The 17,559-nt window shown below is 44.2% G+C and overlaps 1 protein-coding gene across 5 annotated transcripts in view; it reads left to right on the top strand.

Annotated features, from left to right (window-relative positions):
* The window catches only part of tiam2a (TIAM Rac1 associated GEF 2a), a 109,144-nt gene that overhangs the window by 72,585 nt on the left and 19,000 nt on the right, over positions 1-17,559 (top strand). For all 5 annotated transcript variants that reach the window (XM_055006153.1, XM_023271908.3, XM_035948882.2 and 2 more), the window contains 6 exons: positions 3,605-3,781; positions 4,338-4,442; positions 4,542-4,620; positions 4,708-4,797; positions 4,899-5,108; positions 8,130-8,224. In XM_055006153.1, the coding sequence (XP_054862128.1) occupies positions 3,605-3,781; positions 4,338-4,442; positions 4,542-4,620; positions 4,708-4,797; positions 4,899-5,108; positions 8,130-8,224 (756 nt within the window). The remainder of the gene's footprint in view (positions 1-3,604; positions 3,782-4,337; positions 4,443-4,541; positions 4,621-4,707; positions 4,798-4,898; positions 5,109-8,129; positions 8,225-17,559) is intronic.

The raw sequence follows: 17,559 nt of genomic DNA, 5'->3' as shown, positions 1-17,559 counted from the left end.
AGTCTGTTCAGCTTGTTTCCGATGACCGCAGAGGGCCAAAATACTGCTCTCTTGACTGATGGTAGCTATGGGCAGAGGTTAGATCAGGGCACTCATACATATATCTTGTCCACCCAATTATAAATTAGGAAGTTTGAAATAGCAAAAGAAAATACCAGTGCTGTTTCTGACTTCTGATTGGACGAGCAGCCTGCACACAAGGTCCCTTAGAGCATGCAAAGTACGTAAAAGCACACAAGGTCCCACTGCACGACTGAAGGAATGCCAGCATCTTCCTTACAGCCTGTAGCCATCTGATTCTTAACCAGCGTCTTTAACCTCTGAGCTACAATCCGGCCCAGTTTTCCTACAAGCCCACCCTGATACAGCAGGCTAAAACTGACCCTGCTTCCTGATGAAATGTGGCCCCGAGAGATGAGCATAAAGGACACTTTTAGACAGAGCGGGATGAGAGTTATGAAGATGGCTGGTTCACAGGATGCAGTGATTCACAGTGTGAGTCTGTGGTCAATGTGGCGAGTGTTAAAACTGCCCTCATTAAGGGCCTGGAAAGCGACTCAGAACAGGAAGTGGTCTGGCGAAACAATAATAGCCTTCATCGGGTTGCCGCTTTAATGTTACTGTAGATGTGATGACTCCCCCCTGGTGTTTAAATCTCCTCGATTTGGACGTGAATGTGGAAAACGGCTCGTCACGGGGGTCCATTTTGATTCAGAGGGGATTAAAACTCCTCAGGGTGGGAAGTAAGAAAAGAGAGAGGTTAGCACAGCTGCATTGATTTTTGTCGACGCATACAGCTCCTCAGTTCTCTCTTGATGACTTTGCGCCTGTTGTGCTACTTGGGTCTCAAATCCCTTGAATTACTCTAATAAGCAGTCATCTTCTGCTAATCCTTGTCAGCGAAGTCAAGTGAAGGGTAGGTTTGCGTGTGAGTGTTTGTCCAAACTTTGTTGTAGCTCCTGTGCTGTTTTGCGTAGTGCCTGTGAGTTAGTGTGTGCAGTTACTGTCCTTCCTACACAGTTTTCAATCAACCAGCTTTTTCAGCAGGCAGAGGATGTGCTGACCTTGTCTTGCTGTAGCTCGACTAAGGAGAAAGAAGCATATATGAGATGGACTTGTCAGTGCTGCAGCAGCCTTGGCCTCCACAAAAGGTTAAAGCTCATATTGACTAGCGTGGTTTGCTCTTCAAATCCTCCATCCACCCACTTGTTCTGTCGGCACTGGATTCGATGTGTTTTGACTGCCAGAAACAATGACAGCCTTTACTTATGTTACTTAGACAGTGATTTCCCTCACACAACACATTCATTTTCACACTCAATTCGAGCAATTTGCGTATTTACATTGAGCTCCGATGTGTTATGTGCCTGTTTTTGTTTTGTAAATTCCAGAACAGGGGTTATGGAAATATGGTAAAGGGTTAAGACTAAGCTTTAGTTCTCTTCCTTTTCATACTCCTCTCCTCTGGCAGTCCCCAGAGAGAATGAAATACTCGAGACAAGTGCTTTCCTTTTCCATTATTTTTTTATTTCACTGGCTCATGACCAACATCCTATCATCTCTCACCCATGACTTTGTGGTCCCTGTTTCTGTGCCACCGCCTCTCACCACACTCCGCTACCTGTGAATACACATGTACTGCTTTAATTCTAAAGTTCTGGCCAAGTTACTGTCAGAGGAGCTGGCCAGTCTGGGTTGTCATCTTGTGTGTGTGCGAATGCGAAGAACAGTATGTCATAATGGTGGAAAGAGGAACCCTGGGTGGAGCTTTAGGGAAGTAAAGAATAATACTCTTTAAATAGATGTAAAACAGGCAAATGTCCTCCACTACTTCATCATGATCCACCTATCTATTCGTGGCAGTACAGTAATATTTGTGTTGCCAAGTGGAACAGAAAGGGTGTTTTTGCGCTGCGGACACTAACCGTCCGTTACTCCATGTTCCATGTTTAGAAGCTCCAGGGTGGAGGATTGCTCGCTTGGAAATAATTTCCACATTGGAGAGGAAAGACTGAAGTGTTGAATTATTTGGCCGAGCGCAAACATAAATAGCATGCGCATACTCACCACACAGAGCACTTGTTGAAAGTCCAGCACGTGCCTCGACTGTACTCTTGGCAGTGGCTCTTGGAACGTTGACCAGGCAACCGTTGGTCCGTTACAACCCTCTCCTGACCGTGAATGAGTGTACAGTGTTAGTCAGCCCCTGGTACGGTCAGTGCAGACAAACCACATCTTATTTTTCCGGTCACACCGATGTTGCTGGGACACAAACAGGCAGTTATGCAACCATTTGCCATGATGGCTTGTTGTTTCTTTTTTTTTTTTTTTCCATCCTCACTTTGCAAGCATGACCTCACATCCCTAAAGGTGCAGGCAGAAGGTGGGTGTTGAAGTGGTACCTTGTGTTCTTTTGCTCTGGCAGGTTTTGGTAAGAACACTGGTGCTTTTATTTTGGCACAAACTCCTGACGTAGACTTGTCAAGGGGATATTCAGATGGAAAATGAGGCAAATGTTTGTGTTTATAATAGCTACGCTGAGAACACTGCTCATGTGTGAGGAGCTAAGTGATGCTCTGAATCAGAGCCTTTAGTTTGTCCCTTTAGGCCTTTTGTCTGGCAGGGAAGATGGTCTTTTTCCTTTTGAGGTGATTCATCAACAGCGAGCAGCCAGCTTCTGAAATAGACAGAGAGGCTCACACACATCAAACAGAAATCCTCAGACACACACACCACTTTCCATTTTATGATCCCATAATGCATTTGAAACATCACTGTATCCCCCCGACCTATTCACTAAGGCAATTATCCCAGTCGGTCCCGCGTCTCAGTTTAACCGAGACTTCGTATCGTCTTTGTCAGAAGTGCTGATTCACTGGCGTCTTCAGCCCATGTGTTTTAATACATTTTGGTGTGATCGAGCGTTTCCTCGTGATCTAGGGCCGTGATAATTGTGGTCTCAGGCTGCACTGTGGTGTCTCCCACAGCACCACATCGCAGCAGTGGCGCTTTTCCCTCCAGAGACAGCGAGTCGCAACCAAAACCCCCTAATGGCTGCCTGTGAGGCCGAGCGCTGGGCCCCCCCACCTTAATACCACACTCCAACCTCACTGTTAATGCCACAAATAGTGCAACACATAATTACCTCCTGAAAGTTTGACTGAGTTTGAAAGAAATTGTCCCGATTCATCACTTAAGCCAAAATTGCTTTTGTGGCTTTTAGAAAAAAAAAAAGCAAGTCCTCGAGAAGCGATATCATCTGGACGTCTAGACCTGCCAGTTGACCTTTGCCAATCCTCTTGTGTACATGGTCATTATGATGACTATTATATGGAGCAACTGCCGTCTATGTTGTCAAATGAATTTCTGAAAGGCTAATTGTATGACATCTTTGCTCCGCTGCTTGATCCACAGCCAAGCATTTAGACTAATGGAACTGTATTGATTTGTGTGCCGTTACTCAAAGTCTACCTCTCTCTCTCTCACGCTCTTCCTCTCCTGTTTACCTCCTTCTTTCCCCGTTTTCTCTCTCTTCCATCTGATGGTGCTCATCCACTTCCTTGTATCTCCTCCCTTCTTATCCCCCTGTTTTCCTCCTCTACAGAGGCTGGATGTGTTGTCCAGTATCTACTCCATGTCGCCCCCCGAGGGCGGTGTTTGGGACGGCATCAGCGCTGCCTCCGACGTGCTGACGTGCATCTACATGCCAGACGGCCTGACAGTCCAAGTTCCCGTCAGAAGGGACCAGACAGCCGCTGACCTTCTCTGTGCAGCCTGCAAGGTTGGATTTCACAGAAATGATGACATGTCACTGCAAATGAGAGAACAATATTCTTGACAGTTGGAGCGAGAAAAGCAAAACAGAAGCAGTCGGTTCATTTGGATTTAGTTGTCGAGTGGAATTTTATGTTCATGGTGAGAATGAGGATATTCAGTCAACCGTGAATACAGTGAAATGCGGGTATAAAAATTCTCAGCTCCATCAAGTGTGAGCTTGTTAATGGTCAAATATTATTCTCCCAAGCATCCGTAGCTGCAGATCCGGTTGTATTATGTTCCCAAGGGATTAAAATGACACCTATTCATCCGGTTTCTGACTTCTCTCAGTCCCCTAAGAATGACAGCAGATAGATGGACATGCACACCCAACATATATGCAATCCCTTGGGCGAAGCATTTTTGTTTACTGCGAATTCCTCATCACCAAGCGTAAAGTCGGTGAATAATTCACACTTCGGCCGTGCAGCAGCTGTCGGCCCGAGCATCGGTGCATGAAATATGTCGAATGAGCTTGTGCATACAGGCCGCTGAACATTAGGGGGCTCTTGTGTAAACAGGTGAAACGGCTGGACCCGAGCCTGCACTGCCTCCGACTGCACAGGCGAGCGGGACAGGACGTGGAGGTTCGATACATGGCACCTGGCGAGCTCCTCCGTGACGTGGTGAGAAGAGAAAAGCATGCACAATTGCACTTAGGTACACAGTGCTCTTCATTGTCTGCTCTTTTAATGTGTATCGATTTGTTTGATATCACCCCGTAGGTCAACGATCAGCTGGAAGTGGTCCCAGCTAATGTGTTTGCAATGCACATGAGCAGGCCGAGCAGCACCGGAGACTTTGGTGAGTTGGACACATGTGGACGGATTGTGGCTGCAGTTTTCCTTCGTCATCCTTTATGTAATCCATCTATTAAACTCTTCTTTTCAGGTTTTGCAGTAACAGGACACATAGACAGCTTGAAGAACAGCAGGATTTTTGTCAGCGAAGTGCTTCCTGATGGACTGGCCTTCAATGAAGGTGCAGACTTACTTAAGAATGACACAAACAATCATCATCACATGTGCAATGTGTGTGGCTTTTCTTCCTCTTTTCTGAACCATGCTTCCTTGCGTTCACAGGTCTGCGTCCAGGCGATGAGATCCTGGTGCTGAACGGCCGGTGTGTGTCTGGTCTGGACCTGGCGTTGATCCAAACACTGTTCGCTGAACAAAACCTGCACCTGAGCCTGAGACGGGCCGGCCACCTGCCTCCACCTGGGGCCTCAGACCATCCGGCCGCTCCCTGCAAAACACCATGCAGCAAACACCACCGAGCCAAGTCTTCCTCAGGTGCTTTAATCCACATGTGCACATTTAAGACACACTCATCCCAACACCAAACATGTAGATGCAGTCATTAGTGGGAATGCTTTTGTATTAGGAGGATATAGATTTTACTTAATGGAGACATTTAACAGTAAAATTGAAAGTGAAGTTGTTATTGACTCACTTTAGCTTCCCCCAAGTGTGACAGATGGTCAAAGAGATAAACAAAGAGAAAGAACTTTTAGCTGCTGTGTGTGACAACCTGGCACGCCCCCTGATGTTGCACTGTCTCACTTCTTTGTAAATATGAAGGAGCCTGTTCACAGTTTCCCCTCTCAGCAAGCTGTTTCTGCTCATTACTGAACCACAGTTTATCTACTCAGGTTCTGTCCTCAGTTTTGTTGTGTTTTATATTGTTGCATCTTCTTGTTTTCTACCAAATTTTCTAAGTATATCTGTGGGTCTGATGTAGGATTGTGATACTTCGGCAAACTTAAAGTTGCTGCTCATGTTCAGGTGCTCACATTCGTACTAGCTTCAGAGAGTGTAGATAGTCTTTTCACCTCAGCCACAAGACAACCACCAAACTTCTGTTTCAGATAAGATCTCCACTTCCTTTGCAAGATGCAAAGTCTGTAGTCTCAGAGAAAAAGTGTAAAAAAAGAAAGCAGCAGCAGAAGCTCCAGATGAAGTTTCACAGCTCTGTTGTATTCTGGAGCAGAGGAAAGGCCAGGAGGGGCTTTTGACCGCAGAGGGCTCATTATCGCTGTGAATGTATAGTATCCTGTCAGCTCGGTTTAAACTCACAGTGGATGCGAGGTGTCAGAACATAACAGTAAGGTCATCCATGTCGCCGGACAAACACAGCTGATACCCAGCGAGCAGAGAAATACTTTGTTGGTCAGTGTTTGCTGTGAAGGTAAGAGAGATTCAACCAAAGAAATATCATCTGTGGTGTCACCGGGAATTTAATGCTGTTTTTTAGTGGTTTTGTCTCATAATAGATGAGATTATAGACCGTCTTGTCGTGACAACACAGCCAAGTCAAATAAATAAAACATGTGTTGAGATCGTCTGTTGATAAAGCTGTCTAGGTATTAATCCACTACACCCCAGAGACCGCCAACAGGTTTAAAAGTTATGTTATCGTTTAAAATTTTCCAAAAATGGCACCATTTACAGAGCCAGAAACAGTAAAAATATAAAGACAGTCAGTGAACTAACCATGTGGGCTCTGTCCTAACCAAACCTAAGCTAAAAACTGGAATATTACATCAAAATCGCTTTATTCATTTATTCATTATTCATTTTAAAATTCTCCAAATTTGAACTATTTGCACTAACTAAAGACTATAAATAAACAAAAAATTCAACCCTCCTCATTGCAGCTGTTGAGCCAGCAGTGACTCAGCTGTGAAGCGTCAGAAATATTCGGGGACTTTTCGGCTGAACTGCAGATTGGAGATGGAAACAAACTGAAATATAAGTAGTACAATACTAATAGTGTGTAGCATCACCTTTTTTCCAGTGTTAGTAAAACTTGGAACTTGGAAAAATGTTGTACATGTTCATTACATTGTTATTTTTTTGTAAAATACATAAAATATCAAAGAAATTCAACTTTTGTTTTGTTATGATTTATAGTGTTTTAATAGTATTGTGCTGCACAAAGAATTTTTTGGAGTTCTCTCTACTTCTAGCCCTGGTTTTGTTGTTCATAGAGGTGACAAGCAAAAAAAAAAAACCTGCCTGAAACTACTTGGGGTTCAGAAAGTTAAAAAGCAGCAAACAACAAAACATTTTCAAACAGCTTATATTTTCTATAAGGTTATCGGGTGTTTTTCTTCTTTAGAAGTCACATTGAACTGAAATTGTTCTTAACTGAATGATGTACTTGAAGACAGAATGGTACAATTTTTACGGTATGAACAACTAGAACATCGTCCTCCATGTGTAGAAGAAGAATTGTGTAGAGCATGTTGTTTCTTTATTATTGCATGAAACAGTCAAATCAAACAACTCACTTTTCAGAGAAAGTGCTAAGTGTCATCTTAATGATAGTAATTCATCAACGCCTCCTCCACTACTGCCTTAATTGAACACAAGGGGATGAATGACTTGAAGGCGTCATTACTGCAATAGGTGTGATCAAAGCGCCTGCAGTTTTCTCCTCCGTCTCTAGAGGGCGCATGATGCCAGGCAGGCTGATGAGGAGGCAGGGAGATAAATGCCGACACTGGGGGAATTAACACTTGTCTGACAGGAATTACAAAAGCACCTCGTGATGGCATTCCTAGAAGGAAGATGTCTGTCATTTGATGTTCATTCAGCCTAATGCAAACCTCTAAGATGAGAAGTGAAAGCAGATGACTAGATATCTTTAGAAACTCTTCTCTAGCTATCAGACATTTCTTGACAATGATTGCTGGCTTAAAAATGAGAAGTTCAGTGCCACAGGAGGCCCTGTGGTTTTCTTTTGTTTCCCGTCGTCACATTGGCCTGCCTCCCAGGCTACAATCACAAATAAGGTGTTTTCATGTGCCAACTGCTAGAGAGTTATTCCTGGGGACCTTGACTATAATGAGAAGTAGACGGTCTAGAAAGTGGTTTCAAAACACTCACTTTATCTGATAGTATCGTCCTGTAATGTTTTGTTTGCAAATATACATTTTGTTTGGAGGAATTTTTAATGAAGCCAGCAGTTAAACTTTATCTGCCAAATAGTTTTATAGTTTTTTCCAGTCTAACAAGAAAAGAGATAACAGAGTCTTTAATTAGGATTGCCAAGTGCATTCTATTTTTCTTTTTTTAGGATGACTGAGTGCCCTTGCCATTTTTAGTTTGGAGACATATTGAAGTTCTGTGCGACTGGCAGGCACCCGTGATGCTTTTAGACTATAACTATGGAGCATTGTTCTGTGGTCAGTAGAAGGGTGTGCTTTTACAAAAACAAGTACAGGGCACATGTAGTAATTGGTGGTATAAGCACTAGACAATGTCACATACAAATAGACACACAGTGACTCTCTCTCTCTCTTTCTCCAGATGTGTGCACTGCAGCTGACTGTGGCGAGGATCTGTGCGTAGGACTGGAGGATGGTCACTCCCACTGCGCACACAGGCCTGTTCAGCACAGCAAGGTAGGAGGGGCTGGACTGCTACACAGACAGTGTTTCTATTGACTCGTAGACATCCAAGCACTGTACATCTCTTTCCATCCAGGTGCACGTATGTGTCTGTGAATCAAAGCGTGCATGTTGTTGTGTATTTGTGCCCACTCACACTGGCAGCTGCAGGGCTGTCACAAACCAGACTGGCACCAATCCTCAGCATTACCATAATTAGGATACTCCATAATAGCCACCGGTATAAACACAGCTTATTACTGTCATGCAGACAGGATGCAGACTGAGAGAAGAGGCTGTGTCTCACTCCCACCGCCTCCTACACACACACACACACACACACACACACACACACACACACACACACACACACACACACACACACACACACACACACACACACACACAGAGAAGAAGAAAAACCTCTTGTCATTCTCGCCTTCACTTAACCACATCTACCGTCATGTTAACACCCTAAACCCCACCAGTTTCTGGGCGTTTTTTGCTCCTGTCACATTTTTACTCACTGTGGGCTCATTTTTCACTGCAATATAAAGTCCTGCACTTTTATGAAAACAGCACAACCATGGCTAGAAGGAAATCAGAAATATCTTCTGTGCATTATAGCACGTTAAAAGGCCACGTATTGTAAAAAAAAAAAAAAAAAAAAGAAAAAAATACAGGTTGAATTTCTTCGATAATTTATATGAAAGATGTTGAAAAAACTGTAATCAACTTGTACATTGTTCCAAGTGCCTCCTGGGTGTTACCAGTGCTGAAAAAGAATTCTACATAATATAGATGTTTTACTTCTTACATTTTTAATTGTTTCTATACTTGTTTCCCATATGCTCTTTGTAAACAGCCTGCAATTCAGCCCAGTTCAGCTGAAAACTCCCAGAATTTATATCAAATAACTGTTGCTTTCAGTTGAGTCACTAATGACTTCACAGTTGTGCAGAGGAGCGCAGAATTTTAGTTTTTTACGTAATCTAGTTTGCACAAAAGGGTTTATTTTTAACAAATTTTCAGATGAGGCACATAGAATAAGGTGATTTTGACTAAATATACCAAATTTAAGCTTAGGTTTAGTTGATTTGTTGCATGCTTTCGGGTTTAGGGGTGTAGAGGGTTAAAGCTACAGTGCTTTTTAGTGAAAATAATTTAGACAGGTAGGATTCGGTGGCATATTTCTGTTTGTTTTTGCCTTCAGAGTCCTGGCTTTGGTCGAGGTGCACTGCAGTTAGAACAACTCTTCCTTTCAAACCACTTTAGAGGAACATGTCTTCTATAAATATGCCAGATAGTTGTTCTTTATGAATTATGGCAGATTGCTGCTCCTATTTCTGTCCTGCCGCTTGCTGCATATCCGGTCAGGTTTTTGATATGTAAACCAACTTTATTGAAGTCATTAAATTGAGCGTGAGCCCGCCCCGCTGGGAATTACGCCTCAGCGATGTGGTAATGTAATATGGGAAAAATCTGTATGCCGCTGTTTATTGAGTGCAGTAATGAGCGTGTGTGGTCACTGCAAAAAGCCATGTGTTAATGATGCAGACATGACTGGAAGCCTGAGAGCAGATGTGTGTGTGTGTGTGTGTGTGTGTGTGCGTGTGTGTGTGTGTGTGTGTGTGTGTGTGTGTGTGTGTGTGTGTGTGCATATTCACCTTCACCGGCTACTATTTCACGTCCTTCAAAGCCGTGTACAGCAGTTGTTCTTGCAATTGTGAAAGCGTGTTTGGCAATCTTGCTCATTATGTAACATGGGCTAAATGAAAAGCGAACAGGCATTAGTGTCGTGCTCATTTCATCAGGGATTCATTGATAGTAAATCCAGGCCAAATGTCCAGAAAGCATTGTTAATTGCCGTGGCTTTATTCTAATCGCCTGTGTCAGAAGATGCCGTGCGGCGTTTGACCCGAGGTCAGCCAGGAGGTGGATTAGAAAGGTCAACTAGCCCTCTCCTCCTCTCTCCATTCTGTCTTTATTCGTCTCTCTTTTTGTTTGCCCGGCGACATGAGTCAGTCCCACTGCGCTGGGATCTGCACTGCACCACTGCTGCTGCTGCTCAGCTCCCTGTCGTTTGTGTTTTCCTGGGAAAGGAATGGAAGATAAGTGTGTGTGTGTGTGTGTGTGTGTGTGTGTGTGTGTGTGTGTGTGTGTGTGTGTGTGTGTGTCTGTGAGTGTGAGTGGGAGGTTTATGAATGTGTGTCTGTGTCACTTGTGTCACTGCACATGTGAGACACAAAAGGAGGGGAAAAAAACGAAAAGCTCGCTTCTCTTCTTTTCCATCAGGGAGAGTCAGCCACTGTGAAGGAGGGGAAATAAATAAATAAGTAAAACACAGGGTGAGATATTGGTGCTGGTAAATCAGATTTTTGCAGCCACGCAGAGAGGGATTTAATCACCGCGCCGCCATCGGTTTGTTCTCTGGGGCGGGGAGAAAGAAATCCAGTCACCGGGTAGAAAATCAGCCATGTATCAGCATATAGGTTCACATGTGCGTGCGCATGAAAGTCAATAGAGATGGATGGAAGGGAAGGACTAATTTCAAGCCTCTTGTCGCGCCTTTTAATCGGCCGCCTCAGTAGACTGGCTACCTTTGATTAATAGGTCTTTTGCATTCCAATTTGTGCTTATTACACGAGAGAGAGATCTGAATGTGTGTCAGCTGAAGTTCTTAATAGATGCACTTTACAGCCTCTTTTACCGTCAGGATTGTGATTCCTGTTTCTGAGAGTTACTTAATAAAACATTTGGCTATAGAGCGGCATGGCAATTGGTTTAACATAACACTGTGGTATCATTATGAGCTCAGCGAATCGATTGCAGGAGTCAACTGAACTGGTCCCGGATAACTCCCACGAGGCACCTCAAATTGAATTGATTTGACATGCATTGCGCTGGTGTAAGCGTTGCAGGATGTATATAGGTAAAATTAGAAGAGCTGTATGCCGCACTAATCTGCACTAGTTTAGGAACTAGTGGAGGCTTCATGAGGATTTGGTGGCTCGCACATTCTCACGCATACATGAGAGCATCTGTAGTATGCCAGGTGATCCCAACAGCCAGATGGAAGGACAAGAGAAGCCATGTGATGAGGCCAGTTTGACATGGCACCAGTCCACTGTGGGGAAGTCACGCATGTATCCTTGTACACAGATCCCATGATCCTATGAGGATTTATTAAAGGCTTCTGTCACTGAAATAATTTTAAAAAGTGTTTCTTTAAAGATTAAAGAGACTTTATTGTCATTGTACAGAAGTACAACGAAATTTGTCTGGAAGATCATGACAATTAGCAGCAGTGCAAATAATAAAAATAGATTAAAAAAATACTCTTAAAAAATAAAAACAAGAATCAAAGTACTATCTGAAAAAAATAGATGGTTAATTGATTTTATTAGATTTTTATTAATTGTTTAGATTTTTTTTCTGAAGCAAAAATGGCAAAGTTTAATTGTTTCCAGCTTCTCATATGGGGAATATATGCCTGTTTTCTCAATCTGCAATAATAATGACTTGAACCTAGGACCTTGTTTCACAAACTAAGAAATTATTCAATTAATGGATAAAAAAATGTTTCTAAATTTATCAGTACTAACATTTTTTTTCTAAAGCTGTTGAGTCGAATGAAACAACACTCCCGTTGCGTGTATGAACAAACTGTTAGTTTTCTGCTAAGCTCCCGCGCTGTTACTTTAATATTGGTTTACATTAAATGCCCTATTATTCTCCTGTTCTACTAATAGCAGTGGTGTGTTTCACACATTGTGTAGTACACAGTCATGTCTTGCATTAAACCAAAGGTTAAACAGCGGACAGACATATTAAGCCTCTTTGCATTTAGTCCAGACCAGACATTTGAGTAAGAGCATTTAAATGGACTTATGAAGGGAGCTATGACTGGAGCCATGCGCTGTCTGGCTGTCACTGCACTGAGATTTGGTTTGATTCACTTGATTCAAGCCTTGATGTTATTATGATTTGCCTCTGACTAAGAAGTAGGCTTCTGTACATTACGGAGAATGCAATATTGGTGCTATTCTTCTTTCCTCTTTTGTCCTGGTCTCAATCTTCCCTTTTTACCTCTCAATGGACAAGAGGAGTCTGAGGTGTTTTAACACTTATAAAAAATGTGTGAAGAGAACAAGAATAAGTTTCTTCCCTCTTCTCATGTGTCATGGACTTCAAAAAGATTGGGTGCGTGCCTGCGGATATTAGGTTGTATCTTCTTCAAAAACAATCCCGTCTTCCTTGGAGCTATCCCCTCCCTAAACTTTAGAGAACCTCCTTTACCCAAGTGGTGTGTGTGTGTTGGGTGGGAGTTGTAGGGGGGTAAATTGGGGAAGTGTGTATGTGTGTATGTTATGACTAAGCCCATCAGCCACCATCTGGCCATGAGCAGGCCAATAATCTGGGCTTACTGCTGTCAGCACACTTAATGCTAGCCTGCTCTTGTCAGTCCACTCCACTGTAAACAAGTTGGAAAGGCGGGGTTGGAGATAAAAACTTTAAAAGAAGACGGAGCGACGGAGGAACCAACGGGGATCCACCATGACCCAGATCTGGCTGGAATGACAACACCAGAGGTGGCCGGTGGAGGCATGGTAGTAGCCATACCAATTGTGGCTCCAACCGTGAAGGATGAAGATCCCCGGCCGTGCCTCTACCTCACCACCTTAGTGGAGCTCTTCATGCAGGACCAGTCGCCTGCTCAGGCCCTGTGCTCCCTTCTAGCCATGTGCTGGTTCTGGCCATCCGGCTGCGAAGCCGAGGAGAAGGACGTCTTCTTTGGCTCTGCGCTTCTCAGTCTGGGACGGCTCCTGAAAGAAAAGCTGGCCTGCCTGGTCCAAGATATGACTGACTGCCTGTCCTGCCAGAGAGACGCCAAAGGGGACAAACAGCCGGTAACTATGGGCTGATGGGCTGCTCGCTTATGGGTTGCTTTAACTGAGAAACGATACTGTAAGTCTTCAGTTAAACTTGAAGTTTTGACTAGTTTTCCAAGCAGAGGATTCATATTCTTGTGTATATGAATTATTTTCTCCATTTTCAGCCTCTCTAATGGCATGGTTCAGCGGCTGGTTCGCCCTTTGGTCCAGACTGTAAGGTTTATAGTGACAGCAGACTGGAGCAGATCACAGGGTCTCTTTTTGCTCCGTCTTTCTGTGATGTTATCTCAGCTGTTAGAATTAACTGTCTTTATGGACGTGTAGTTACTCCCCAGCGGTCACCTTGTGATCCCAGTGGCCCCATTATCTGTTAGTATCATGTCGTTATTGGCAGTTGTACAGCATGGATGGGTCAGGTTGCATCCTTTGCTTCTGATTCACCCAGATAGAGCGTTTTCCAGGTCAGGAAGAGGAATCTGGGCAGCGCAAGGTTCGCCATTAGTTACTGGGCCAACTTGTTTGTCATCAAGCTATGTTTAACGTCAGCAACAAGCATTTCCACTTAACCTTTTATTTGGTTTTAGGCATCTTGGAGGAAGAATAGCGTATAGTGCTAGCATTACTTTGCCTTTGTACTGGCAGTCATGCAGTGGAGTGGATCTGAATAGCCTAGGGGACTCAGTAGAATGGGTGCTTTAATCTGAAGCTGGCTTCATTATTAAAACACACTCCTCTCCCAAAGTCCTCAGAGACTTGGTGGAATAATATTTGTTTAGGATGAATAATAAAAGGCGTAAATGTGCTTGAGTGGAGCGCGACGGGCCCAGCCTTCCCTCTCATCTTCCTCTCTCCTCCCCTCTGCTCTGTTTGATTTATGGGTGCACGTCTTCTTTTATTGAGCTTTGAAAAGAAGATGGCATCGTGGCACTATAGCCCACTAACATGGCAAATGAATCATCGGCCTGCCTACCGGCCACCGGGCTGCCGCTCTCACTCTCTCTCCCCCTCACAGTGTCATGACAAGGCTGTTTGGTGTGAGGGATGGGTAAAGCCAACCCCAGGGGCACGCCTGTATTTCATCCCCTCTTCTGTATCCTCTCCCTTCCCTACATGTGTTTGTTTATTTCTGCTCAGATAGGGCTTCTCCACTGGTGAAGCGCAAGACTTCTCCTTTGATTTGAGCAACGTTTCATCTGTGAGGCAGACGGAGCTCTGTACATAATGACTCCATTGGATCATTAAAAGGGAGATGGAGATGGTGTTTAGTGTTTATTTTGCAACCTCCCAGTCTGACAGAGCTCAGCAGAGTGTGTTTTCTCCCTCTTGTTTTTTGCAAATGTTTATGCTCAAAACTTAGGGGAAAAAACATTGAACTGGAATATGACTCAAATGAAACTTCATAATAATAAGCAGCGTGCTTTGCAAGCTTAGTAAATTGAAAATGATTGTGTATGTGGCGAGAAGTGGACCTAAAACCCTGCTGCGTCTCACATCCCACTTCAGACACTTCCTTTTAAAAAAACATTATCCAAAAGACTGATTTGAAAAAGAAGAGAGGGACTTAAAAAGACGCCTATGGGGTAAGAAGAGTTTTGAAGATGTCGGCATCCCTTTTTCCATGGTGGAGTGATAGAAGTTTCACCAGGGGATGGTAGCTCTGGGGCTTGAATTTATTTATTTTTTGGTTCAATTACACCACATTGTCCCATCTTGAGCTGCGTTGTTGCCCTATCACAACGTTCTATCAATGTAGAAAATGCTCTTGATACCTCAGATGCTTGCCCTGCCTTTGAACTACAGTCTAATTTGTTTGACAGAGACTGAAACCTTACTGAAAAGTCTGGACTGAGGGGAGTCATGGTGGCCAGAGGTTAAGGAGCCGACCAAGAATCACAACAGCTTTGGTTCACGAGAACTTTTCTCACAGTAGAACACAGCTGGACTTCTTCTAGAAGATGCTTCACTTCTGTCTTCAAAAACACTAAAAAGAGAAGTCCAGGTTCCATCTCAGATTCTCTTATGTCCCTCCCATTCTCCTCTGCCCTTTGTTTCTTGTCTACACTCTCCCATGCTTCTTATAACACCCTAAAATGCCACAAAAACATCTTTAAAAAGTCCAGATTATCATCTCCCTAAGTTGAGGAAGGGAAGTAGAGGAATATAAGAAGGAACCTCAGTACACTCCTTGACACACTGCATTATTTCCTTAAAGGATAACAGACAAGAAAGTAACTTACCTTCCTAATCCTAATCCCTTCTATTAATTGGCTACTCTTATGAGGAGTGCACCCTTACAAGTGCTTATAATATAGTCTAAAACCGATTCCATTCCTATGGAACGATCCTTCGTCTTTTTATTTATTCCACGTGAAAGAACCCTGTGCATTGAGCGATACATGTCACGTTTTATGTCTGTGCGAGGCCATAGTTAACATTCCTGCCCTGTTACCCCCCACCGGTTCAGAGCCTCCCATTTTTGAGTCAGCCATTCCACTGTGTGTGGAGGTAACAAGCCAGAACAGTCTACATTGTACTGCTGCTATTGAGAGACTGGACACTGATACAGCCCCCGGCCTCTCCATTCAGCTCTCTGGAAATCGCACCAGAGAGGTCACCTGGAGCCGAAGAGGAGGAAAAGAAAGACGCAGGGGAAGAGGAAGGAGGAATGGCGAAGTAGGATGAATGGCAAGTTGTGGATGTAGAGACAGCGGAAGAGCAGCGCTGATGCAAAGCGAAGGATAGAAATAGTTGCCAGAGGAAGAATTCCACCTCTATTTACACAAGTGGTCAGACAGTCCACTACTCTCTGAAATGCAAAGCAAGCCGGCAGCAAGCGCTTCTTCTCCACCTACGCTGACAGAACGGCAGGATGCAGGATCAATGGCTCGATCCCCATCAAAGCCTGCTCCACCCCAACGGCAGAGGTCTACCCAAGGCTGAGGCTTCTGTCTAGGGCCTCACGGAGAGACAGGCAGCAGCAAATTAGAGAGAGACTGCAAGAGAGGAGGAGGAGGGTGAGGAAAGTTTAAGAGGGGATTGACTGATCATCAGATGAAAATTAGAGGCGGACGGAACAAGAAGGTATAAATCTCCTAATAGACAGTCAAGCCGGATTCTCAGGATATAACCGCAAAGAGTTTGTGGAGCCGCCATGCCGACATCCAGGGGAGGAAGGCTCCGTAGGAAGGGCTGCTCTCTGGCCCGGAGGACACAACGACAGGCCACAGCAGCATGGAGGCTGCTCTACAGACTGCTCTTCATGGTGACCAGGAGACTGGGAGAGGTAGTGTAGTTAAGTGTGATTAACACTTAATACTCGAATATTTGATACAGTTTTTGAGAGAGCCTCATTAAGAGAGATGATAGAAAGCCACCAGCCCTCCACTGGCTTTTTAAGTGTCACTGCTCCTGAAAGCGAGTATGTTCGATAAGGGCTTTTTGATTTAGTGTTGGAATAATGTGGTTTAACTGTGAGAAGAAGGTAGCTGTGAGTGTAGCTAGTATGTCATCATGGGATTTATAAAAAAGTAAGGACTATACGCGTCTTGAAAGGTGGAACATTTTCAGATGAGACCCTCTGCTCTGACCTGAGGGATCTAACAAGTGGGCATCATGTACATGCTTACTGAAAATGAAAAGAAATGTTGCTAGATGAGGCTGGAGATGAAATAACAACTGTCTCTCTGGTTCATTTTTTCCCCTCACCTACAGAGGTTGACAAAGAATTCTTTTCTAAACTGACTAAAGGGCAGAAGCCCGAGGAGGAAACGTGATCTCAAGCTGACACCTGTCAGCCAGAAAACCTGAATAGAAATTCACAGCGGCGCTGTCAGATCCACTTGTTTTTTGTGGCGCTCCCAGGCTCTTCTCCCGCCTCTCCTGGCTCCTGTCCGCAGCTCTTAATTGGTTATTTGGGCTGGCTGTCAGCCTGTGTTGGGGGGATTTGTTGTGAGGCAATTGCAATTCCTGAGTCATGACTGTGCAGCCCCCACCCGTCCTCCTTCCTCCTCTTTTTCTTTCTTTCCCACCTTCCTGTCACGCTCCAATGCGGGTATCTGTCATTTAGTGTTGATGAAAATCTTATTTAGGAAGCTGTTTCCATGTGCAACCGTCCAGCCAAAGCATATTCTCTCCCTTTTTTCTCACCCCCCAGCTTTGTGCATCCTCCATTATCTCATTTATGTGTGCGCGAGGTGAACATGAGCCAGTATCGTTCCGGTGTGGGGGTGTGATGAGAATTAACTCAGCACTTGAGTGGCGGTATGTGCTACCGGGTGCACACATGTTTCCAAGGACCCAGACAAGCCTCCCCTTTGGGTGCCTGTAGCTGAAATAAACGGCAGATATGACTGTTATCTGTCTCCACAAGGCTGCTCTCCCCTGTCTGCAGCTACCAGTGGGCTATTTGATGAATATGTCCCTCTGATATCCTTCAACCTCTGTGTTTCCTTCAGG

Source organism: Amphiprion ocellaris, chromosome 20 (assembly GCF_022539595.1).
Source record: "Amphiprion ocellaris isolate individual 3 ecotype Okinawa chromosome 20, ASM2253959v1, whole genome shotgun sequence".
NCBI lineage: Eukaryota > Metazoa > Chordata > Actinopteri > Pomacentridae > Amphiprion > Amphiprion ocellaris.
The sequence above is the reverse complement of the archived record's forward strand: the minus strand, read 5'-3'. Positions and strand labels throughout refer to the sequence as shown.